The sequence below is a fragment of the Bombina bombina genome, chromosome 4, assembly GCF_027579735.1.
Source record: "Bombina bombina isolate aBomBom1 chromosome 4, aBomBom1.pri, whole genome shotgun sequence".
In the NCBI taxonomy this organism is placed as follows: Eukaryota; Metazoa; Chordata; class Amphibia; order Anura; family Bombinatoridae; genus Bombina; species Bombina bombina.
The window spans coordinates 788010199-788037504 of record NC_069502.1 but is presented as its reverse complement, the minus strand read 5'-3'; the positions used below and the strand labels follow the sequence as shown (position 1 = coordinate 788037504).

The following is a 27306-nucleotide window of genomic DNA, read 5'->3' as shown; positions in this document are numbered from 1 at the left end:
AGCCATAGTTATGAATAAAACCCTCACAGAGGTTTTCTCTAAACTGCCTTGTTTACAAGGAAAGCGTGACAGCTCTGGGTTAAGAACAAATGCTGAGCCGTCTGACGCTTTAGTAGCCGTATCCGATATACCCTCACAATGTTCTGAAGTAGGGGTAAGGGATTTGTTATCTGAGGGAGAGATTTCTGATTCAGGAAAGACGCTTTCTCAGACAGATTCTGATATGACGGCCTTTAAATTTAAGCTTGAACACTTCCGCTTATTGCTCAAGGAGGTATTAGCTACTCTAGATGATTGTGACCCTATAGTGGTCCCAGAGAAATTGTGTAAAATGGACAGATACTTAGAGGTTCCTGTTTACACTGATGTTTTTCCAGTCCCTAAGAGGATTGTGACTATTGTTACTAAGGAGTGGGATAGACCAGGTATTCCGTTCGCTCCCCCTCCTGTTTTTAAGAAAAAGTTTCCCATATCTGACACCATACAAGACTCGTGGCAGACTGTTCCTAAGGTGGAGGGAGCTATTTCTACTCTTGCTAAGTGTACAACTATACCTATCGAAGACAGTTGTGCTTTCAAAGATCCTATGGATAAAAAATTAGAGGGTCTCCTAAAGAAAATTTTTGTTCATCAAGGTTTTCTTCTCCAACCTATTGCATGCATTGTTCCTGTAACTACTGCAGCTGCTTTCTGGTTTGAGGCTCTAGAAGAGGCACTCCAGGTGGAGACTCCATTAGAGGATATTATGGATAGAATTAAGGCCCTTAAGTTGGCTAATCCTTTCATTACAGATGCCGCTTTCCAAATGGCTAAATTAGCGGCAAAGAATTCAGGTTTTGCCATTTTAGCATGCAGGGCGTTATGGCTTAAGTCCTGGTCTGCTGATGTGTCATCAAAATCTAAGTTGTTGAACATCCCTTTCAAAGGAAAGACCCTATTCGGGCCTACACTGAAAGAAATTATTTCAGACATCACTGGAGGGAAAGGCCATGCCCTCCCTCAGGATAAAACAAATAAGATGAGGACCAAACAAAATAATTTTCGTTCCTTTCGGAACTTCAAAGGTCCCGCTTCAGCTTCCCCTGCAGCAAAGCAAGAGGGGAATTCTGTCCAATCCAAGTCAGTCTGGAGACCTAACCAGGCTTGGAACAAAGGTAAACAGGCCAAGAAGCCTGCTGCTGCCTCTAAGACAGCATGAAGGGGTAGCCCCCGATCCGGGACCGAATCTAGTAGGGGGCAGTCTTTCTCTCTTTCTCTCTCGATGTTCACGTTTCCTGGTCTTTAGAAATTGTGTCCCAAGGATAGGTTTTTACTCCAACCTGTTTGTGGTTCCCAAAAAAGAGGGAACTTTCAGACCGATCTTGGATCTCAAAATTCTAAACAAATTCCTCAGAGTACGATCTTTCAAGATGGAGACTATTCAGACTATTCTTCCTCTGATCCAGGAGGGTCAATATATGACTACCGTGGATTTAAAGGATGCGTATCTACACATCCCTATTCACAGAGATCATCCTCAATTCCTCAGATTCGCCTTTCTGGACAGGCATTACCAGTTTGTGGCCCTTCCTTTCGGGTTGGCCACGGCTCCCAGAATTTTCACAAAGGTGCTAGGGTCCCTTTTGGCGGTTCTAAGACCGCGGGGTATAGCAGTGGCGCCTTATCTAGACGACATCTTAATTCAGGCGTCTACTTTCCAGCTAGCCAAGTCTCACACTGACATCGTGTTGGCTTTTCTGAGATCTCACGGATGGAAGGTGAACATAAGAGTTCTCACAAGAGTTTCCTTCCTAGGGACTCTGATAGACTCGGTAGAAATGAAAATATTTCTGACGGTCAGAAAATCAAAACTTTTAGTCACTTGCCAAGCTCTTCATTCCATTACTCGGCCATCAGTGGCTCAGTGTATGGAGGTAATCTGACTCATGGTAGCGGCAATGGACATAGTTCCTTATGCCCGCCTACACCTCAGACCACTGCAACTATGCATTCGTGGAATGGGGATTATGCAGATTTATCTCAACTGCATCTGGACCAAGAGACCAGAGATTCTCTTCTCTGGTGGTTGCCTCAGGACCACCTGTCTCAGGGAATGTGTTTCTGCAGGCCAGAGTGGCTCATAGTAACGACAGATGCTAGGCTGGGGTGCAGTCTGGAAATCCCTGAAAGCACAGGGCTTATGGTCTCGGGAGGAAGCTCTCCTCCCGATAAACATTCTAGAACTGAGAGCGATATTCATTGCGCTTCAGGCATGGCTTCAGCTAGCTGCGGCCAAATTAATCAGATTTCAGTCGGACAACATCACGAGTTTAGCCTATATCAATCATCAAGGAGGAACACAGAGTTCTCTAGCGATGATGGAGGTAACCAAAATAATCTGATGGGCGGAGGATCACTCTTGCCATCTCTCAGCAATCCATATCCCAGGGGTAGAGAACTGGGAGGCGGATTTCCTTAGTCGTCAGACTTCATCCGGGGGAGTGGGAGCTCCATCCGGAGGTATTTGCCCGGCTGACTCAGCTATGGGGCACACCAGAATTGGATCTGATGGCGTCCCGACAGAACGCCAAACTTCCTTGTTACGGGTCCAGGTCCCGGGATCCCCAGGCGGTACTGATAGATGCTCTAGCAGTGCCCTGGTCCTTCAATCTGGCTTATGCATTTCCACCGTTTCCTCTCCTTCCACGTCTGGTTGCCAGAATCAAGCAGGAGAGCGCTTCTGTGATTCTGATAGCGCCTGCGTGGTCACGGAGACCTGGTGGACATGTCATCTGTTCCACCGTGGACTCTGCCAATGAGGCAGGACCTTCTAATCCAAGGTCCATTCAAGCATCCAAATCTAACTTCTCTGCGTCTGACTGCTTGGAGATTGAACGCCTGATTCTATCAAAGCGTGGTTTCTCTGAGTCGGTCATTGATACCCTGATTCAGGCTAGAAAGCCTGTCACCAGGAAAATCTATCATAAGATTTGGCGAATATATCTTTGTTGGTGTGAATCCAAGGGTTACTCATGGAGTAAGATTAGGATTCCTAGAATTGTCCTTTCTCCAAGAAGGATTGGAGAAGGGATTATTAGTTAGTTCCTTAAAAGGACAAATATCTGCATTGTCTATTCTTTTACACAAAAGTCTGGCAGATGTCCCAGACGTTCAAGCGTTTGGTCAGGATCAAGCCTGTATTTAAACCTGTTGCTCCACCATGGAGCCTAAATTTGGTTCTTGATTCCGTTTGAACCTATGCATTCCATAGATATTAAGCTTCTATCTTGGAAAGTTTTTTGTTTTTAGTAGCTATCTCTTTGGCTCGAAGAGTTTCTGAGTTATCTGCTTTACAGTGTGACTCACCTTACCTAGTTTTCCATGCAGATAAGGTGGTTTTGCGTACCACACCTGGGTTTCTTCCTAAGGTTGTTTCTAATAGGAATATCAATCAGGAGATTGTTGTTCCTTCTGTGTCCTAATCCTTCATCAAAGAAGGAATGTCTGTTGCACAATCTTGATGTGGTTCGTGCTTTAAAGTTCTGCTTACAAGCAACTAAAGATTTCCGTCAAACATCTTCATTGTTTGTTGTAGCTGGTATAACACATTAAGGTCAAAAGGCTACGGCTACCTCTTTCCTTTTGGCTGAAAAGCTTCATCAGTTTGGCTTATGAGACTGCTGGCCGGAAGCCTCCTGAAAGAATTACTGCTCATTCTACTAGAGCAGTGGCTTCCACATGAGCTTTTAAAAATGAGGCTTCTGTTGAACAGATTTGTAAGGCGGCGACTTGGTCTTCGCTTCATACTTTTTCCAAATTTGATACTTTTGCTTCTTCGGAGGCTATTTTTGGGAGACAGGTTCTACAAGCAGTGGTGACTTCCGTTTAAGGTACCTGTCTTGTCCCTCCCTTCATCAGTGTCCTAAAGCTTTGGTATTGGTATCCCATAAGTATGGATGAATCTGTGGACTCGATGCATCTTACAAGAGAAAACAGAATTTATGCTTACCTGATAAATTTCTTTCTCTTGTGATGTATCGAGTCCATGACCCGCCCTCTCTGTTTAAGACAGGTAGTATATTTTTAATTAAAAAACTTCAGTCACCACTGCACCCTATAGTTTCTCCTTTTTCTTCCTAGCCTTCGGTCGAATGACTAGGGGGTGGAGCTAAGGGAGGAGCTATATGGACAGCTCTGCTGTGGGTGCTCTCTGCCACTTCCTGTAGGGAAGGAGAATATCCCATAAGTATGGATGAATCCGTGGACTCGATACATCACAAGTGAGAAATTTATCAGGTAAGCCTAAATTCTGTTTTTGAGACACTGTCTAAACACCTGACTCAGAGTTGCTACATTGTTTCTCTGTATCTATCTATAACCAACTAAATTTTAGATTGAAAGTCAGTATATACAGTCCTTATTTTTTCCTATATGAGCTGCAATATTTTTATTAGTGTTTAATTATTTTAGAGACACCGGTGTCACAATTTTTATTGTATTTTGTGGAAGCGTATAGCTAAATGTTGATATTGTATTTATTCTCATAAGTATTGGAAAAGTGTCCATTTTAAATAAATTCCTTTGTTAAATTTTATGCAAAGTCTCATTTGAGTAATTTGGTCAATTGATATGAATTTCATCACTTATCTCATTCATCAGTTAGACAATAGTACACGTCGATAACAGAATACTAGAAAGTTAACTAAGTTATCTGCACCTTGAATATATATTTTTAATTTTTTAACCATCACAGTCAGCCTTGGGCGCAGTTCCTTTAAAGTCAGAAGCAGCTGGTGGTGTGGTAAAATCTTTGCCGACAGGTAGAAAAGAGGGGTCAGTGAAATACTACAGGATGGATTCCTATAGGTTGTTTCTGTACAGGAATTTCAAACTGTTCAGCAGAAGGCTACTGCTCCTTCCATTCACTAAAATAACCAAAAAAATCCCCTCCTTTGTTTAATCTCTTCCACAGCTTTAATAGTCATTGAAATAACAGTATTTAATAGCAATAAACCATATTTATCAAGTACATTATATATAGTTTAAGTGTCAAGTGTGTGTGTTATGAGCCATTAACTGTTCTCATTGTATAAATTAGTAAAATGTAAAGAAGTATGTGATCTGATGTAAAATGTATAATTTTTTGTTTTGACAGGATTGGTCTGGATTTGCTTAATGGAAAACCACGAGACAACAAGCAAGCAGGGGTTCTGGAGCCTACTATGGTGAAAACCAAAAGTTTAAAGTTTGCAACAGAAGCTGCAATCACCATCCTTCGAATTGATGACCTAATTAAACTGCACCCTGAGGCGAAAGAAGAAAAGGGGAAATACCATGAAGCTGTGCAGTCTGGATCTATTGAGGGTTAAATTGTCTAGTATTTTTATTACTGTAATTTATGTTTTTCTTTGCCGTTATGCACTTGTTTGGTCTTGCACCATCCTCTAAACATACACTTAAAATAAAATGCAAACTTTTTGTTTCTTGAAACTTTATTTTCATTCATCATACACATGTATAATTAATAAAGCTGTATTACAAAGGTGAAAATGTAGCATATTGGTCATATTTTAACACTACAGTTGCAAAAAGCCAATATTGCTGGTAAAAATTAAAATCTTGAGTATTTCTTACAAATTACTATTTTATTAAAGCAAGAGGATAGTGAGATACAACCTTTATTGTACTCTGATTGCTTGAGTACACATCGGACCTTATGGAATGTAAATATGCATATCTTGTCAGCTGTATTTTTTAAAATGCTGTTGCTTAAAGGGACAGTGTGTACGACAAAACTGGTTTCCCCTTAATGTGTTATACCAGCTACAGAGTTTAAAATGTATGGGACATTGATCCATTAGATATTTTTGTATATGAATGGTACATTTTAGTATCTGTCATTTCTCCACTGGGAGCATTTAGTTTTTTTTTATAACCAGTACTAAAATGTTTAAGTGGGGATACAACAGATAAAATCGTCTATTTCAAACGACACAAAGGAGCTGTTTGTAAACAATTTAATACATTCTAGTAGTTAAAATAGATAACACGGAACACATTAAAAAAAGTGAAAAAAATTAAATACTATCCCTTTAAACAAATTGTCATTTTAAAATTACCATTTGGAAGCAGCACTTTTTTCTTTTAATATAAATATACAAAAAAAGGTAAAGTATCATGTTCTTTCAACGCACATGGCTATCCCCATGCCTCCACCAATGCAGAGTGATGCTACGCCTTTCTTTCCTCCAGTTCTTTCCAGGGCATAAAGAAGAGTAACTAAAATTCGACAGCCAGACATTCCAAGTGGGTGACCAAGGGCTATAGCTCCGCCCTGTATGTTGACCTGTAACATGACAAGTTAAGTATGGTACTAGAGAATTCTATAAATCTTACATCCTGTTGAACAAGATAACATTTAGCATTAGAGACGTTATTTTTTTTCTTATGATTCAGATGGAGCAAACTATTCTACTTTTTCAATTTAATTATAATTTTTTTTTTTTAATTATTTTTTTTTTTGAAGGAGCAACAATGCACTATGGGAACTAATCTAACACATTGGGTGAGCCAATGACAAAGGTATATGTAAGCCACCAATCAGCAGCTAGCTCCTAATGCATTACTGATCCTCCCTAGGATACCAAGAGAAAGAAGCAAAATAGATCAGAGGTATCGGCTTTGGAAGCCAATGATGAATTGTTTAAAGTTAAGTTAAATAATTAAATTTGATTAAACCACTTTTTTTTTTTTGGACATTTTATAATAAAATGTCTAATACTAAATCATGACACCCAATAAAGCCTGTTGCCTTCATAAAAGGGAGTTATACAACCCTATAATCTGGTGTAGCATTTAGGTGGTGTGATTCTTACATCCCATTTTGGTGGTGGTACAATGTGCAACTGTTTAGTTACTGACTAAATACTTATTTATCCATTGACTCTTCCAATTGTGCTTAGCTGCACATGAACCCAGTTAAACACAATACCAAAAGAAAATATATTTATGTATTTACAAAAACAAAATGTTATGCTTGCCTGAAAATTATTTCTTTCTTGACACGAGTCCACGGATCATCAAATTACTAATAGGATATATCATTTCTGCCCAGCAGGAGGCGGCAAAGAGCACCACAGCAGAGCTGTTAAATATCACCTCCCTTGCCTCCCACCCCAGTCATTCGGCCGAAGTAAAGGAGAGAAAGGAAATAAGGTGCAGAGGTATCTTTGGTTTATAACATACCAACACCCTGTCTAAAGGAACAGGGTGGGCCGTGGACTCATCATGTCAAATAAAATTTATCATGTAAGCATAAATTTTGTTTTCTTTCTAATGACACAATGAGTCCATGGATCATCTAATTACTAATGGGATTCAATACCCAAGCTAGAGTACACAGATGATACAGGAGGGACAAGGCAGGGAACCTAAACGGAAGGCACCACTGCTTGAAGAACCTTTCTCCCAAAAGCGGCCTAAGCCGAGGCAAAAGTGTCAAATTTATAGAATTTTGAAAAAGTGTGAAGAGAGGACCAAGTTGCAGCCTTGCAAATCTGTTCCACAGAAGCTTCATTTTTGAATGCCCATGATAAAGAAACAGCCCTTGTGGAATGAGCCGTAACTCTCTGGAAGCTACTGTCCCACAGTTTCATGGGCAAAACGTATGATACTCTTCAGCCAAAAGGAAAGGGAAGTAGCCGTAGCTTTCTGTCACGCTTCCCAGAGAATACCACAAACAGAGCAGAAGACTGACGAAAATCCTTAGTCACCTGTAAATAGAATTTTAGTGCACAAACCACGTGCAGAAGCTGTTTTTTCTTATTAATGTTCCGGTCAGAAACTACCTTAGGGAGAAATCCTAATTTGGTACATAAAACTACTTTATCCGAATGAAAAATAAGGTAAGGAGACTCGCACTGTAATGCCATGAGCTGAAACTCTACGAGCAGAGGAAATAGCAACAAGGAACAAAACTTTCCAAGATAACAGCTTCCTATCTAGGGAATGCATAGGCTTAAACTGAGCCCCTTGAAGAACCTTAAAGTAAAGGTCAATTTTGATGAATTAGTGCTCGTTTTTTAATAATCCTATTAAAAACAAGGGCACTTAATTCATTAAAATTGACACTTCACTCGTTATCTTCAAAAACTTACCTTTTTAATCCTTGCAGCTTCTCCAGCAGTTCCTCCGCCCGTCGCAAGCCGTCTTCGTGGGTCCAAAATGACTAATCTGGCTTCCTCTAATCACAGTGTTGCATCAGGCCATGATTCCCCAGGGGGGGGAGCGGGGGGAGCCGTGATTGGAGGAAGCCTGATTTGTAATTTCTGACATCAGCAGAGGCTTCCAATGGCCGTGGGAATCGCTGGAGCGGCTGCCAGAATGAAAAGGTAAGTTTTTGAAGAAAAAGAGTGAAATGTCAATTTTGATTATTACAAACCAGGGCACTAATCAAAATTGACCTTCACTTTAAGAACTAAATTAAGACTCCAGGGAGGAGTAACTGGCTTGAACACAGGCCTGATCCTGACCAAGGCCTGACAAAATGATTGCACGTCTGGTACATCCTCCAGACGTTTATGTAACAAAATAGACAAGGCAGATATTTGACCTTTTAGGGAACTTGTCGATAATCCCTTCACCAAACCTTCTTGGAGAGGAGACAGAATTCTAGGAATTTTAACTCTACTCCAAGAGTAGCCCTTGGATTCACAAAAATAGAGATATTTACACCAGGTCTTGTTGTAAATCTTTCTAGTCACAGGTTTACAAGCCTGAATCATGGTCTCTCTGACAGAATCTGAAAATCCTCGCTTGGATAAAATTAAGCGTTCAATCTCCAAGCAGTCAACTTCTGAGAAACTAGATTTGGATGAAGGAAGGGCCCTTTAAGTAGAGGGTCATTCCTCAACGGAAGTCTCCTTTCAGTACAGCCTGAGGATACCTTGACCCGTACCTCGGAAGCTTGGCATTCTGCCGTGATGCCATGAGATCCAATTCTAGATGACCCCATTTGAGAATCAGGCTGGAAAACACTTCCGGGTTGAGTTCCTGCTCAGGAACACTTCCGGGTCTGCCTGCTCAGAAAATCCGCCTCCCAGTTGTCCACCCCTGGGATGTGGATAGATGACAGACAGCAATTGTGGGTGTCTGCCCACAGAATTATCTTGGCTACTTCTGTCATGGCTAAGGAACTCAGAGTTCCTCCCTGATGGTTGATGTAAGCCACTGAAGTTCTGTTGTCCGACTGGAACCAGATTAACCCGGGCCAGACCACAAGAGCATTGAAGATTGCTCTCAGCTCCAGAATGTTTATGGACAAAACAGACTCCAACTGAATCAAAGTTCCCTGAGTCTTTAGAGAGCCCCAGGCTGCTCCCCATCCCAGAAGGCTGGCGTCTGCGAAAGCAGGGTCCCTGGGAGAGATGATCCTGAGACAACCACCAAAGAAGAGAATCTCTTGTCTCATGCTCAAGCTGTATTCGCTTATACAAATCCGCATAATCTCTGTTCCACTGACTGAGCATGTTTTACTGCAGAGGTCTGAGGTGGAAACGGGCGAACGGGGTGATGTCCATTGCCGCTACCATCAGCCTGACTACCTCCATGCACTGAGCCACTGATGGCTGAGGAGAGGACTGAAGCGCTACACAAGAATCTTTGATTTCCTGGCATCTGTCAAAAAGTTTTTCATTGATAGGGAATCTATTATGATTCCCAAGAAAGTTACCCTTGTATTTGGAACTAAGGAGCTCTTTTCCAAATTTACCTTCCATCCGTGAGATCGCAGGAAAGATAACATTTCCGTGTGGGATCTTGCTTGTTGAAAGGATGGTGCCTGGACCAGGATGTCGTCCAGATAAGGCGCCACTGCAATGCCCCGTAATCGGAGCACCGCCAACAGGGATCCCAGACCCTTTGAGAAAATTCTGGGAGCTGTGGCAAGGCCGAAAGGAAGAGCAACAAATTGGAAGTGTTTGTATAGAAATGCAAACCTTAGATACTTGTGATGATCCCTGTGAATGGGAACATGCAGGTACACGTCCTTTAAATCCACTGTTGTCATAAATTGACCCTCTTGGAAGAATGGAACAAACAGTGTCCATCTTGAAGGACAGTACTTTGAGGAATTTGTTTAGACTCTTGATATCTAATATTGGTCTGAAGGTTCCCTCCTTTTTGGGAACCACAAAGATTGGAATAAAACCCCAGACCCCGTTTCTGCCTCGGAACAGGAACTATCAATCCCAGGATGGAGAGATCCCGTACACAGTGTAAGAACGCCTCTCTTTGTCTGGTGTACAGATAATTTTGAAAGCAGAAACCTGCCTCTGGGAGGAAAATTCTTGAACTCTAGTTTGTATACCTGGGACACTATGTACACTGCCCAGGGATCCTGAACATCTCGAACCAAAGCCTGGAGTAAAGGAAAGCCTGTCCCACACAAGATCCGGATCGGGGGCAGTCCCTTCATGCTGATTTTGATTCCATAGTAGGCTTTTTAGATTGTTTTCCCTTGTTCCAAGAATGATTGGGTCTCCAGGAAGGTTTGGACTGTTCCTGCTTGAAAGAGGAAGCAAAAGAATTTCCCTTGATTTCAAAAGGAACGAAAATTACTCTGACGTGCCTTTTGTTTGTTTCTCCTATCCTGAGCAAGAAGATGACCCTTTCCTCCCGCAATATCAGAGATTATTTCCGCAAAACCCGGTCTAAACAAGGTCTTTCCCTTGTAAGGAATTGCTAAAAGTTTAGACTTAGATGACACATCCGCAGACCAAGGTTTTAAGCATAAAGCTCTGCGGGCTAGCACAGCAAAATCTTTGCTCCCAGTTTGATAACCTGTAGGGAAGCATCAGTAATAAAGGAATTGGCCAATTTAAGGGCTTTTATCCTATCCTGGATCTCATCAAGGGGAGTGTCTGTCTTAATAGCATCAGACAACACTTCAAACCAAAATGCCGCAGCACTAGTGACTGTAGCAATGCACACTGCAGGTTGCCATTGTAAACCCTGGTGTACATACATCATCTTGAGTAACCCCTCTAATTTTTTTTATCCATAGGATCCTTAAAGGCACAACTATCCTCTATGGGGAAGGTAGTCCTCTTGGCCAGAGTGGAAATTGCCCCCTTTCACTTTGGGGACTGTTTGCCAAGACTCTTTGATAGAGTCCGCTATGGGAAACATCTTTTTAAATATAGGGGATGGAGTGTGAAAAAGCCCCCCTAAATACCGGGATATGACTGAAACCTGTCAGGCTTTTCTTTTAACAACAAACTGTTTATAAGGTTAAATAAATTTCACTTACACATAATATTTAAATGTGCTAAATTTAATAAATAGGCAATTACAATAAGAGAAGTGTTTGATAGACTAGAAGAATAAAGCCTTGTATATCAGACACTATAAACTAATGCCTGTGGGTGGGTGCATGCATAGAAAGCTGAAGTCTGTCTCTATGTCCTTCCTACCTGTTTGTTCTTTCCCCAGCATATTTAAAGCAATATTAGCCCAACCTTGAAGATTGTCTTAACCAATCAAATGCTTAAATGTTCAGTTGATAAATCCCAGCAAAAGTAGCCAGCTACCTGTAGGTGTCACCGTCTCCAGGGCATAAGCTGTTAACCTCCTTTGATGTTGGACAATACATTTGACAGGACTCTAGGGCATACGCGGTTTGATATTGGACAATGCTGTTTATGATCCTTTGAAATTCCAGGAATGATATGAAGTTACCCACCCAAGGATTCCGTAAGCCTTTAGCTCTGTGATGACTGTGATAAGGACATCATTTGAAGTTCTGTTCAGAGATACCATCTTGTTGTATTCCATTCTAGTACATATTTGCAATAAGATACCACTCTTGAGAAACAGGTTTCATCCTTTGAAACTCTGTTCAGAGATATCCATCTCCAGTTAGTTTAATTTGTCCCTAGAAACTGGTTTAGATATTAAGTCTGAATTCAACAAGAAATTGTAATCCAAATTATACTTATTACATGGAGGAAAAAAAGGATACCCGGTCTCTCCCATTCCTTAGCAATGATTTCAGTAGCTCGATCTGGTACAGTAATAACCTCCACCAAGGAAGGTACATTAAAATATTTGTTTAGCTTACTGAATTTCTTAGGATCAACTACGACCATGGTGTCGCTGTCGTACAATGTAGCTAAAACCTCCTTGAGTAACAGACGGAGGTGTTCTAGCTTAAACCTGAATGATACTTCAGTGCCAGTAAGAGGAATTACACTGTCATAATCTGCAATTTCACCTTCAGATGCTACCAAAGTATCCTCCTCAGGCTTCTGGGAGGGGGCATTCGAAATAGCAACAACTGCATCAGAAACCTTGCTTACTGAATGTTTGTTTTTCCTCTTACGCTTTCCCTGCAACATGGGAAAAGCAGACAATGTATCAGAAACTGCAGAAGACATGAGGGAAGCAATGTCTTGTAACATAACTCCAGGAGGAGTTAGAGAGGAAGTGCAGGGCACTGCATGTGTGGGTGGTAAAATTTGGGACGCTTGAGGAGAAAGCTGCGGCATATATTAAACATTGTCAGACTCCTGAACAGCATCCTCCTTAGAAAATGTTGGCTCAGAAAAAAAGTCTATCCCTATAATTTAAAGTTCTCTCAATTACATGAGGAACAGAAAGGGATTGGTGGTTCCACATTGGCATCAAAATATAAAGAACAATTGACATTTTGCAAAGCCTCTTGGTCCATTATGGATCAAATTATAAAATAAAAAGTTCAAATTTTTTAAATAACGTTAAAACAGAAAAAAAAAACGTTACTGTCACTTTAAACGGTAACTATTTTTTATATGCAGAGGACCTCTACACCTCAGCTACACTTTGCTGAGGTGCCTACCTGCCTGTTGACACCGGCTCTCTGAGCAGGAGCCGTTCCACTAATAACAGATCCGCATAATAGAAATATAAACTGTACTTCTTCCCCTTCCGATCACTAGGAAGTGAGGAGAAAAAGGCACGCAACACAGATTACCTCCTCCTCTAGTTCCGCCCATTGTGGGCATCGCAAAAAGTCATCTCACGGTCGGCATATTGTAACTGATAAGTCAAACCGCCGGGAGAAGTTAACACCAACAATGTAAGCCTAGCAAATATAATTTTTCTAGCCTCAGTGCCTGTGTCTAAACTGTCTACATAGTGTCTCCTGCATCTATAGGAGAATTTATGTCTTTAAAAATAAAGTGTCCAAACTCCACTGAGCCTTTGTATGTGTCCCATCCTTTGAAATAAAGTGCTCAACTTTTTCTGAGTCTCTCTGTAACCCCAGAAATTAAAGTCAGCACTTACCTCATAATCTGCCAGACAGCAAGGCAGCTCACCAGGTTTCAGAGGTCCTCTCCCTCACATGGACCTGTGAAAAAAAGAGAAAAAGACTGAGTAATTTTACTCAGGCCTTCAGAGAGTTAGGGCAGCTTCGGTATATGGGAGGCGCAGTGAGAATTATGTCCCACAAGTTCGTTCCCGTTGCTCTAAAGCTACCACTGCTCTATTGAAGAGACTAATGTGGACTACGGCTACAGCCTAGGACAAAGCAGCTCAATCTTGCACTACTTAAAAATAATAAAATCTTGCTTGAAGGATCTTTTCTAACACCTAACTTTACCATCTCCTTGATCTAACGTAGGCAAAGAGAATGACTGGGGTGGGAAGGGAGGAGCTATTTAACAGCTCTGCTGTGGTACTCTTTGCCGCCTCCTGCTGGATAGGAGTAATGTATCCCATTAGTAATTAGATGATCTGCGGACTCATCATGTCATTAGAAAGAAAACTTTTCAGGGAAGGCCATTTCTCCAACATTGGTGTGTCCGGTCCACGGCGTCATCCTTACTTGTGGGATATCTCTTCCCCAACAAGAAATGGCAAAGAGTCCCAGCAAAGCTGGCCACATAGTCCCTCCTAGGCTCCGCCCACCCCATTCATTCTCTTTGCCGTTGCACAGGCAACATCTCCACGGAGATGGTTAAGAGTTTTTTGGTGTTTAAATGTAGTTTTTATTCTTCTATCAAGTGTTTGTTATTTTAAAATAGTGCTGGTATGTACTATTTACTCTGAAACAGAAAAGGATGAAGATTTCTGTTTGTGAGAGGAAGATGATTTTAGCAGACAGTAACTAAAATCGATTGCTGTTTCCACATAGGACTGTTGAGATTAAGTAACTTCAGTTGGGGGAAACAGTTAGCAGACTTTTCTGCTTAAGGTATGACTAGCCATATTTCTAACAAGACCATGTAATGCTGGAAGGCTGTCATTTCCCCTCATGGGGACCGGTAAGCCATTTTCTTAGTCAAACAAACAGAATAAAGGGCTTAATATGGGCTAAAAAACTGGTAGACATTTTTATGGGCTAAATCGATTGCTTTATTTGGGCATTTTATTCATATTTATGCTGACAATTAGCATTTATAAACTTGGGGAACGTTTATTAAACGGCAGGCACTATGTTAGACACCTTTTCCAGTCAGGGGGCCTTCCTAGTTGTAGACTGAGTCTCATTTTCGCGCCATTACTGCGCAGTTGTTTTTTGAGAGCAGGGCATGCAGATGCATGTGTGAGGATCTGAAATTTGCTGGAAAAGCTTCTAGAAGGCGTCAATTGGTATCGTATTCCCCTCTGGGCTTGGTTGGGTCTCAGCAAAGGCTATAGCTGGGACTGTATAGGGGTTAAATTTGTAAACGGCTCCGGTTCCGTTATTTTAAGGGTTAAAGCTCTGAAATTTGGTGTGCAATACTCTTAATGCTTTAAGTCACTGTGGTGAAATTTTGGTAATTTTTGAACAATTCCTTCATACTTTTTCACATATTCAGTAATAAAGTGTTTTCTGTTTAAAATTTAAAGAGACAGTAACGGTTTTGTTTTAAAACGTTTTTTGTGCTTTGTTGACAAGTTTAAGCCTGTTTAACATGTCTGTGCCTTCGGATAAGCTATGTTCTATATGTATGAAAGCCAATGTGTCTCCCCATTTAAATGTATGTGATAATTGTGCCATAGCGTCCAAACAAAGTAAGGACAGTACTGCCACAGATAATGAAATTGCCCAAGATGATTCCTCAGATGAGGGGAGTAAACATGATACTACATCATCTCCTACTGTGTCTACACCAGTTTTGCCCACACAGGAGGCCCCTAGTACATCTAGTGCGCCAATGCTTATTACCATGCAACAATTAATGGCTGTAATGGATAACTCCATAGCAAATATTTTATCCAAAATGCCTACTTATCAGAGAAAGCGCGATTGCTCTGTTTTAAACACTGAAGAGCAGGAGGGCGCTGATGATAATTGTTCTGTCATACCCTCACACCAATCTGAAGGGGCCATGAGGGAGGTTTTGTCAGATGGGGAAATTTCAGATTCAGGAAAAATTTCTCAACAAGCTGAACCTGATGTTGTGACATTTACATTTAAATTAGAACATCTCCGCGCACTGCTTAAGGAGGTGTTATCTACTCTGGATGATTGTGACAACTTGGTCATTCCAGAGAAATTATGCAAGATGGACAAGTTCCTAGAGGTTCCGGTACACCCCGACGCTTTTCCTATACCCAAGCGGGTGGCGGACATAGTAAATAAGGAGTGGGAAAAGCCCGGCATACCTTTTGTTCCCCCCCCCTATATTTAAGAAATTATTTCCTATGGTCGACCCCAGAAAGGACTTATGGCAGACAGTCCCTAAGGTCGAGGGGGCAGTTTCTACTCTAAACAAACGCACTACTATTCCTATCGAAGATAGTTGTGCTTTCAAAGATCCTATGGATAAAAAATTGGAGGGTTTGCTTAAAATAGGCCTTTCAAGGCCAAAAATAAGTCTAATTTTCGTTCCTTTTGCAATTTCAGGAACGGACCGGCCTCTAATTCTGCATCCTCTAAGCAAGAGGGTAATGCCTCACAACCCAAACCAGCCTAGAAACCGATGCAAGGCTGGAACAAGGGTAAGCAGGCCAAGAAGCCTGCCGCTGCTAACAAAACAGCATGAAGGAGTAGCCCCCGATCCGGGACCGGATCTAGTGGGGGGCAGACTCTCTCTCTGCTCAGGCTTGGGCAAGAGATGTTCAGGATCCCTGGGCGCTAGAAATAGTTTCTCAGGGTTATCTCCTGGAATTCAGGGAACTACCCCCAAGGGGAAGGTTCCACATGTCTCACTTATCCTCAAACCAAATAAAGAGACAGGCGTTCTTACATTGTGTAGAAGACCTGTTAAAGATGGGAGTGATACACCCAGTTCCAATAAAGGAACAAGGAATGGGATTTTATTCCAATCTGTTCGTAGTTCCCAAAAAAGAGGGAACTTTCAGACCAATTTTGGATTTGAAGATCCTAAACAAATTTCTCAGGGTACCATCGTTCAAGATGGAAACCATTCGAACGATTCTACCCACTATCCAGGAAAGTCAATTTATGACTACCGTGGATCTAAAGGATGCGTACCTACATATTCCTATCCACAAAGAACATCATCAGTTCCTAAGGTTCGCTTTTCTGGACAAGCATTACCAGTTTGTGGCCCTCCCATTCTGGTTAGCCACTGCTCCAAGGATTTTCACAAAGGTACTAGGGTCCCTTCTAGCGGTTCTAAGACCGAGGGGCATTGCAGTAGTACCTTACTTGGACGACATTGTAATACAAGCGTCGTCCCTGTCAAAAGCAAAGGCTCATACAGACATCGTTCTGGCCTTTCTCAGATCACACGGATGGAAGGTGAACATAGAAAAAAGTTCTCTGTCTCCGTCGACAAGAGTTCCCTTCTTGGGAACAATAATAGATTCCTTAGAAATGAGGATTTTTCTGACAAAGGTCAGAAAGTCAAAACTTCTAAGCACTTGTCAAGTTCTTCATTCTGTTCCTCGTCCTTCCATAGCACAGTGCATGGAAGTAGTAGGGTTGATGGTTGCAGAAATGGACATAGTTCCTTTTGCACGAATTCATCTAAGACCATTACAACTGTGCATGCTCAAACAGTGGAATGGGGACTATACAGACTTGTCTCCAATGATTCAAGTAGATCAGAAGACCAGAGATTCACTCCGTTGGTGGCTGACCCTGGACCATCTGTCCCAGGGAATGAGCTTCCGCAGACCAGAGTGGGTCATTGTCACGACCGACGCCAGTCTAGTGGGCTGGGGCGCGGTCTGGGAATCCCTGAAAGCTCAGGGTCTATGGTCTCGGGAAGAGTCTCTTCTCCCGATAAACATTCTGGAACTGAGAGCGATATTCAATGCTCTCAGGGCTTGGCCTCAACTAGCAAAGGCCAGATTCATAAGGATCACTCCTGCCACCTGTCTGCGATCCACATCCCAGGTGTGGAAAACTGGGAGGCGGATTTTCTGAGTTGTCAGACATTCCATCCGGGGGAGTGGGAACTCCATCCGGAGATCTTTGCCCAAATAACTCAATAATGGGGCATTCCAGACATGGATCTGATGGCGTCTCGTCAGAACTTCAAGGTTCCTTGCTACGGGTCCAGATACAGGGATCCCAAGGCGACTCTAGTAGATGCACTAGTAGCACCTTGGACCTTCAACCTAGCTTATGTATTTCCACCGTTTCCTCTCATTCCCAGGCTGGTAGCCAGAATCAATCAGGAGAGGGCCTCGGTGATCTTGATAGCTCCTGCGTGGCCATGCAGGACTTGGTATGCAGACCTGGTGAATATGTCATCGGTTCCACCATGGAAGCTACCTTTGAGACAGGACCTTCTTGTTCAGGGTCCATTCGAACATCCAAATCTGGTTTCCCTCCAGCTGACAGCGTGGAGATTGAACGCTTGATTCTATCGAAGCGTGGGTTTTCAGATTCTGTGATAGATACTCTGGTTCAGGCCAGAAAACCGGTAACTAGAAAGATTTACCATAAAATATGGAAAAGATATATCTGTTGGTGTGAATCCAAAGGATTCCCATGGAATAAGATAAAAATTCCTAAGATTCTCTCCTTTCTACAAGAAGGTTTGGAGAAAGGATTATCTGCAAGTTCTCTAAAGGGACAGATCTCTGCTTTATCTGTCTTACTACACAAAAGACTGGCAGCTGTGCCAGATGTTCAAGCATTTGCTCAGGCTCTGGTTAGGATCAAGCCTGTTTACAGACCTTTGACTCCTCCCTGGAGTCTAAATCTAGTTCTTTCAGTTCTTCAAGGGGTTCCGTTTGAACCTTTACATTCCATAGATATTAAGTTACTATCTTGGAAAGTTTTGTTTTTGGTTGCAATTTCTTCTGCTAGAAGAGTTTCAGAGTTATCTGCTCTGCAGTGTTCTCCGCCCTATCTGGTTCCATGCAGATAAGGTGGTTTTGCGTACTAAGCCTGGTTTTCTTCCTAAGGTTGTTTCTAACAAAAATATTAACCAGGAGATAGTTGTACCTTCTTTATGTCCGAATCCAGTTTCAAAGAAGGAACGTTTGTTACACAATTTGGACGTAGTCCATGCTCTAAAATTCTATTTAGAGGCTACAAAAGATTTCAGACAAACATCTTCCTTGTTTGCTGTTTATTCTGGTAAAAGGAGAGGTCAAAAAGCGACTTCTACCTCTCTTTCCTTTTGGCTTAAAAGCATCATCCGATTGGCTTATGAGACTGCCGGACGGCAGCCTCCTGAAAGAATCACAGCTCACTCCACTAGGGCTGTGGCTTCCACATGGGCCTTCAAGAACGAGGCTTCTGTTGACCAGATATGTAAGGCAGCGACTTGGTCTTCACTGCACACTTTTGCCAAATTTTACAAATTTTATACTTTTGCTTCTTCGGAGGCTATTTTTGGGAGAAAGGTTTTGCAAGCTGTGGTGCCTTCCGTTTAGGTAACCTGATTTGCTCCCTCCCTTCATCCGTATCCTAAAGCTTTGGTATTGGTTCCCACAAGTAAGGATGACGCCGTGGACCGGACACACCAATGTTGGAGAAAACAGAATTTATGCTTACCTGATAAATTACTTTCTCCAACGGTGTGTCCGGTCCACGGCCCGCCCTGGTTTTTTAATCGGGTCTGATGAATTATTTTCTCTAACTACAGTCACCACGGTACCATATGGTTTCTCCTATATATATTTCCTCCTGTCCGTCGGTCGAATGACTGGGGTGGGCGGAGCCTAGGAGGGACTATGTGGCCAGCTTTGCTGGGACTCTTTGCCATTTCCTGTTGGGGAAGAGATATCCCACAAGTAAGGATGACGCCGTGGACCGGACACACCGTTGGAGAAAGTAATTTATCAGGTAAGCATAAATTCTGTTTTTACTCCTAAAATGATTTTATTTTTAATAAAATCGGTTTATAAATGGCGTGTAATTTTTGTTGTTGTTAATCTAATGTTTTTATGTAGGTTCCCACTTCTGCACACATCTTTCTTAAATATTGTCTCCTCACCAGTTGTTGCAACAGTGGTTTTAAACAAGCAATACCTCACATAGTCATAGTTCTCTAAATCTTAAACTCTTTGTTCTAACCCCAAAATCTTATTAAATCGCTTTACCCTTTATAATCAGTAAATCAACACTTTTCTGCACATTATCCATTTTGGTTACTAACTCTAAAGAGAATTGGTATACAATAAGATCCATACGACGCACACAAAAAAATAAATCAAAATCCTGTTTTAAAAAAACGGCCAATACGTAACTTCACAATAGTTACGTAAAAATGTTCTAAAACCAAGGTAAAAAAAAAAAAAAAAAAGGTCTCCCACATCTGTTTGCGATTCAGACAGAGCATACAATTTTAATCCCTCTTCATATTAAACTGACATTTTCATTTACGATAGTGGAGAAACCTTGAGAAAGACTTGTAACAAATAATTGGGAGGGGTAGTGTGTAATCACTTTATTGTATCCAAAGCTGGTAGCCAACATTCTGTGTTACTAGTAGCTATCTCTGCATTCACTTATGGACTATGCGTATAGGCAGTGTTGGAAATCCCCACCAGTCCCTGACTAATTTAACATACTGATAAACCATAGTGACATTTTGTTTTCCATACTGCTGCTATGTCTTCTCTTGCATTGTATATCCTTAAAGGGACACTGTACCCAAAAATTTTCTTTTTCTAATTCAGAAAGAACATGCAATTTTAAGCAACTTTCTAACTTACTCCTATTATCAATTTTTCTTCGTTCTCTTGCTATCTTTATTTGAAAAAGAAGGCATCTAAGCTTGTTTTGGGTTCAGTACTCTGGACAGCAACTTTTTTATTGGTGAATGAATTTATCCACCAATCAGCAAGGACAACCCAGGTTGTTCACCAAAAATGGGCCGGCATCTAAACTTACATTCTTGCATTTCAAATAAAGATACCAAGAGAATGAAGAAAAATTGATAAAAGGAGTAAATTAGAAAGATGCTTAAAATGTCATTCTCAATCTGAATCACGAAAGAAAAAATTTGGGTACAGTGTCCCTTTAACATTTTTAGATTTGTCTCCTTCCTGATCACAACTCTGCCAATGCACCTAACCAGTGGTGCCATCTTTCTCATTTGTAGCATAATTGAGTTTTCTCTTGTGAATACGGCATACATGGTCACCTCCAGAGACAAATTAATCTTGCTTTGGGTTCATTTGACACCACTACAGGGTATACACATTTTTTTAAACTCGTTGACTCTATTCTACTAAAGCACAGAAACCTTTTACATCTATAGATAAGTCTATGCACTTTGTTTGCGCCTTGTACAAGAAGACTGCAATGGATCAACCAAGGTTGTGGCCAGTGTTCCCTCTAAAGGCTGTGACACACTGCAAGCGATGCGGCACGAGGCAAAGAAGCTGATTCTCTTTGCGTTGCATCTCTTCTGAAGTGCAGATATTTCATCTCTGAGCGCTCAGCTACGCGACCTGACGCAGCAGAATGCTCAGAGATGAAAAGGCAGGACACACTGAGCGCGCACAGCCGCATCTACACGCTGCTCCGCTTGCAGTGTGTCACAGCCTTTAGACCACATTTTGTGAGAGCGGCCCAGCAGTGAAACAGTTAACAACCATACAGTTCCATCTGCATTGTTTGCTAACTGCAGGGTGTGGTTCCATAATTACCTGTTTCACTGCTGAGCCGCTCTGAAAATGTTGCCTTAGAGTTTGTGCCTATTCTGTATTACACAAGTTTTGACAGTTTATATTCCTGCTTGGGCCTATTCTGTATTACACAAGTTTTGACAGTTTATTTTCCTGCTTGGGCCTATTCTGTATTACACAAGTTTTGACAGTTTATTTTCCTGCTTGGGCCTATTCTGTATTACACAAGTTTTGACAGTTTATATTCCTGCTTGGGCCTATTCTGTATTACACAAGTTTTGACAGTTTATATTCCTGCTTGGGCCTATTCTGTATTACACAAGTTTTGACCGTTTATATTCCTGCTTGGGCCTATTCTGTATTACACAAGTTTTGACAGTTTATATTCCTGCTTGGGCCTATTCTGTATTACACAAGTTTTGACAGTTTATATTCCTGCTTGGGCCTATTCTGTATTACACAAGTTTTGACAGTTTATTTTCCTGCTTGGGCCTATTCTGTATTACACAAGTTTTGACAGTTTATTTTCCTGCTTGGGCCTATTCTGTATTACACAAGTTTTGACAGTTTATATTCCTGCTTGTGCCTATTCTGTATTACACAAGTTTTGACAGTTTATATTCCTGCTTGGGCCTATTCTGTATTACACAAGTTTTGACAGTTTATATTCCTGCTTGGGCCTATTCTGTATTACACAAGTTTTGACAGTTTATATTCCTGCTTGGACCTATTCTGTATTGCACACGTTTTGACAGTTTATATTCTTGCTCCTCCTAACTCCTTGGCTACCACTAGTATCTTCCACACATTTTTTCTTTTTAAAGACACGAGTCCACGGATTTCATCCTTACTTGTGGGATTACGCCTCCTGGTCAGCAGGAGGAGGCAAAGAGCACCACAGCAGAGCTGTATATATATATAGCTCCTCCCTTCCCTCCCACTCCAGTCATTCTCTTTGCCTGTGTTAGTAATAGGAAGAGGCAAAGTGAGGTGTTAGTTATAGATTCTTCAATCAAGAGTTTATTATTTTTAAAGTAGTGCCAGAGGGGCCTATCAAGCTCCGAACGGAGCTTGATGCCCCGTGTTTCTGGCGAGCACAGCAGTTATGAAGCAGCGGTCACAAAGACCGCTGCTCCATCACCTGTCCGCCTGCTCTGAGCAGGCGGACAGATATCGCCGCAATTCAACCCAATAGAGTACAATCGGGTTGATTGACACCTCCCTGCTGGCGGCCGATTGGCCGTGAGTCTGCAGGGGGCGGCGTTGCACCAGCAGCTCTTGTGAGCTGCTGGTGCAATGCTGAATCAGGAGAGCGTATTGCTCGCCGTATTCAGCGAGGTCTGTCGGACCTGATCCGCACTGTCGGATCAGGTCTGCCAGACCTTGTTAAATAGAGGCCAGAGAGTGCTACTTTGTTTTCTAGGGTGTAGCCTAGACCAGATCAGTCTCTACAGTAGAGCAATTGGTGGCTTTAAAGCAATAGGAACTGGTGGGACATAATTCTCACTGCGCCTCCTATACATGTTGCTGCCCTAATCCAGATAGCCTAAGCACATTTAACTCAGGCTTATCTTGTTCCACAGGGCTATGGGAGGGAGAGGACCTCCTACACCTGATGAGCTGCCCTGCTGTTGGGCAGAATACAAAGGTAAGTGCTGACTTTTTATTCTGGGTCTGAAACAACAAGAGAAGATTCAGGACAGAGGAAGTTTAGCACTTTTTCTGGGACAGTTATCTCTTATTATATAAAGGAGGATTCTATGACAGCGTGGTATTGGCAGGCACTGGGGCTCAGGAGTGTGGCGTCTGGGGACATTTGCACTGAACGGATCAATAGGGTTCAGGTTTTATGCCCATTATACAGAGAGGGTTAATCTGAATGTGATTTACTTTTAAAGTTCATTCCGTATGATGTATATTTTTATACCTTTTGTCCGGTATTACATTCTACCAAAAGGGGGTCAGTTAATTCCAGTTAGTCGCATCTGATGTAAATATGGCGACCAGGAGAGTGTGTATATTACGCCCACGAAGGGCAGGGTTATATTTGGCGCCCTTTTTCTCAGCAGCGCAATAGTAATATGCTTGGTCCAGGAGAGTGGCTGTGTTTCCACGCACATGAGAGGCGGAGCTTGGGGCCGTCTTTGGCTGCACACACTTCTTGATTTCTTTTCCGGATGCAGTACTCTTCCCATCTGTGTGTCCGGATAGCGATACAATTGAGCTCCAGATTTGTTTTGTCTAAATGGTGAACGAGTGTTAGGGCACCTCAGCTAGATTTCTCTGAGGTTAAGTCCGTATTGTGTACTGTCATATTGTTTTCTACAAACATAAAACATTTTCAGTAAGATCTACGGTGACAGTATGGATGACTGTTAAGTAAACAGCTGAAAGAAGAGACAGTTTTATGGGCAAACTTTTACCAAAACTAAACTGACAATTTATCCTTATAAGGTTTTTTGCTGTTTGGGAGTCCCTTGACTATGGTCAATTTACGCCACAATTTTCCTGTAGTGTCCCACATATTGATGGCCCACATGCAGTGCTCTGCGCATCCTCTAATATGCCACTGGGAGTTACCTTCCTTTATAGGTTTTCCAACAAAGTAGAAAACATTACTTGAGGGTTTAATTTTAAAATCAGAAAACGCTCAGAAATAAGAAGATTTAAAGTGACAGTTTTAAATCATTTTGGATGAGTAGCAGCGCTTCACAAGTACATATTACATGCATACATATTTGTAATGAATGTTTAGTTAAGAGGATGATTGATTCAGTGATTTCTATCATCAGATACCTCCCTATTGCTGACTGCAAGGATTATTTGGGAGTGATTTCTCATGAATCACTTAAAATAAAGATTTTTTTTTTCTGGGCCACATGCAGTGCTCTGTAGTTCCTTGCACTTTTCTACGAAATTGTGGACACAGGACATGGTTGCTTTAATGTACATAACAATGTCTACTTCCAGCAAGGTTAACATGCTAATTGGATATTTTCTGTCTCAGAATTTGGGAAATTTAAAGTGACAGTAACGTTTTTTTTTGTGTGTGAATTTTTATTAAAACATTACACTCCTTTTTCTGAATTTTCTCCTTTTATGATATCTTGCTGTGGCTCAACAAACAAGCTAACAGGATAGAAAACTCAGAGTCACGGGTTCATAGCTGTTTGGAAGTATGTTGACAATCACCTCTTTATACCAGAAACCTATTGTGTTCACAACATGTTTGGGCACATATGTATTGCCCTGTGCTTCCTATTACACTCTGTACGGAGTTTTTCTTTGCATTTCAGGCATTCTATGTTTTCCCCACGTGGATGCTAACCTTACTAGAGGTGTTATTTACACTATCCAGGTGTAATCTATTCTAGTACGTCTTGTGAGTTATACGCAATGGAACAGTCCGCATTGCCTATACTTAGAGTTATTTCCCATAACCGACTTAGCTAAGGAGTAGACATCACCTAGGGTGAATGGAGTAGTTTCCAATTTAGCTAAGAGAACTACTATTTTTCTTCACTGAATAGATTCTCAAGGGTTATCTGGACAAAAATTGGGAAAGGGAAGTACACCAGGGCTAACTCTGGTATCCAACTGTGTATTTTATTACCGTCTTTAGTGCAACGGTATTTCGGTTTGATGCGTTGTCCGATGGTTTAAGTCAGAAACTCACCTAAATAATATCCAGGAGCTGTCCCAGCTCTCTGTGCATTATGTTTAGGGCCTTGTTATACAGATTTATGATCTAAGTCTAAATTTTTAACGATTCATTACAAGATGTTCTTGTCGGAACCTGGCTTGATGAAGATGATTTCTTCTGAATTTAAAAAAAAAATTAAAAAAAAAATTCTCATTAGCCTGCTGTTGGATCAAGGACAACATGAAGAACATGTCCCCGATCTGGGATAACAGACTGTGTAGGGGGCAGTCTTTCGGTTTTCATTCAGGCTTGAATTTGAGACGTTCAGACTCCCAGGACAATGAAAAAGAGAGTGTTTCAGAGATTCACAGTGGACTTGTTTCTGATTTCAAGATTCTCTGCAGACCAATTAACAGAGAGGCGTTCTTACCTTGAGTAAGAGACCTCCCTTCCATGGGAGTACTTGGCCTGTTCCGATTCAGGGGCAGGATTTGTATTCAATGGATATGAATATATATCTTGCAGCGCCAAGATGTCAACCATACATGCTATACTCCAAATGCGGAATCTCCCGACCAGATCCCATAATGACAATAGAATAAAGTGCTAAGTGAGTACAGCGCTACAGGGCCCTAGAGAAAGGGTATGTAGCTAAAGATGGTGTCCACGATTGGTTATACTATCTGTAATTGGTATATCAAATTATAATACAAATAACCGATGGGCCTAAATACAAAGAAAATTATAATAGATCAAATACTCCTATATGCTTAGCTTATACATTTAATATGAAATATAGAGTTTAAAATCCTTGGCAATGTAAGCATACATAAAATACATAAAATACAATTACAAAAAAAACAAAAAAAAAAACAAAAAACTTTAAAACAAGATCTGATGGTGCAGTTGTGTGTACATGGAATAAAAAAGGGTCCAGTTATAAAAATAAAATCCTGTAAGTCCAAAGAACAGTCATATGATCCTATGATATATCGAACTTGTATAATGTCCCAATGCTGGTGTATTCGAACTTAGTGAAGAAAGTGAACCACTCAATGATATGTGAAAAAATTTGAAAAAATAATTTGCATACAAGTCTCCTTCCAAAATAGAAAAACCAAAAATCTAAAATTACAGCATGTGAATCACAACTGTGTATGAAAAAGTAAAAAATGGAAAAATTATAAAATCAAAAATCAAAAATGAAACAAGTGATAAAAGTGAAAAAATGAAAAATATGGTGGGGTGTACACCAAAAATATGCCTTGGTGAATGTCTAATGTATCCTTAAAAAACAGAACAAAATGTTCCCAAAAATGATCTGTGGTAACTCAATGTATATCCAAACAAGTGTGGTTATAAGATTCCTAAGTGTTGATCCTCTTCTTAAGGTATGTGTTAAAACTTTGGTGATGTCATCTTGAACCTATAAAATGGTACATAAGATTCTCTGCAGACCAATTAACAGAGAGGCGTTCTTACCTTGTATAAGAGACCTCCCTTCCATGGGAGTACTTGGCCTGTTCCGATTCAGGGGCAGGATTTGTATTCAAATCTGTTTGTAGTTCCCAAAGAGGGAACCTTCAGACCCATCTTAGACTTTGTGAGTCTAGACAAGTTTCTCGGAGTTCCATCTCTCAGGATGGAAACTATTCGTATTATCCTTCCTTTGATCCCGCAGGGTCAATTTATGACGACAGTGGATCTAAAGGATGCGTATCTTTATGTTCTTATCCACTGAGATCATCACAAGTTCCGCGGTTTGCCTTTCTGAACAAACGCTTTCAGTTCGTGGCTCTTCTTTTTGGGTTAGTCATGGCTCTCAGGATTTCCACACAGATCTGGGGTCTCTGCTAGTGGTTCTAAGACCACAGGGCATTGCGGTGGCGCTTATCTGGACAACATTGTAATCCAGGCGTCGTCTTGTCAGCAAATAAGGTCCCATACCGACTTTGTGCTATCCTTCCTAAGAAAAGGGTACCCTTCTACAATCTAATCGACTCTATATTCTTGAGAAATTTTCTGACAAGAAGTCAGAAAGTCAAGGATTCTGTATACATGTCGAGCACTTCAGTCCTTTCCTCAGCTGTCAGTGGTTCAGTGCCTGGAGGTAATCGGAATGATGGTGACGGCAATGATCATCATACCGTTGGCTCGGTTTCAACTCAGTCCTCTGCAGCTAAATATGCTCAGTCAGTGGAAAGGGGGTTATGCAGATTTGTCTCCTCAAATAACCCTAGAACAAGAGTCGAGGGACTCTCTTCAATAGTGGTTGTCTCTGGATCTCTATCCCAGGGGACATGCTTTTGCAGACCTTCATGGGTTATGTGACAACAGACGCCAGACTTTTAGGATGGGGATCAGTCTAGGGTTCTTTAAAAGCTCTGGGAGTATGGATTCAGGCAGAATCACTCCTTCCCATCAATATTCTAGAGCTGAGGGCATTCTTCACAGCGCTTCGAGCTTGGGAGTTATGACCTAGTGGTTAGTTCCACCACTCCTGTAGCAGGAGGTTTGTACCCAAGTAAAGCTCCTGTGTTCTCTTGTGTTTCGGCCCAATTCGTAAACGCCTGGGAGGCGGCTTTTTGAGTTAGCAAACTTTTCATCCAGGAGAGTGGGAACTCCATCTGGAAGTATTCTCCTACCTGATTTTCATA

General features: G+C 41.4%; 2 protein-coding genes across 2 annotated transcripts in view; one reads left to right on the top strand and one right to left on the bottom strand.

Moving 5' to 3' along the window:
• Positions 1-5469, top strand: part of TCP1 (t-complex 1) — a 50211-nt gene extending 44742 nt beyond the window's left edge. Inside the window, exon 12 of the mRNA XM_053711173.1 lies at positions 5135-5469. Within this exon, the coding sequence (XP_053567148.1) occupies positions 5135-5348 (214 nt within the window). The 3' untranslated portion in view covers positions 5349-5469. The remainder of the gene's footprint in view (positions 1-5134) is intronic.
• ACAT2 (acetyl-CoA acetyltransferase 2) overlaps positions 5454-27306 on the bottom strand; it is a 48490-nt gene continuing 26637 nt past the window's right edge. Inside the window, exon 9 of the mRNA XM_053711174.1 lies at positions 5454-6325. Coding sequence (XP_053567149.1) covers positions 6155-6325 — 171 coding nt within the window. The 3' untranslated portion in view covers positions 5454-6154. The remainder of the gene's footprint in view (positions 6326-27306) is intronic.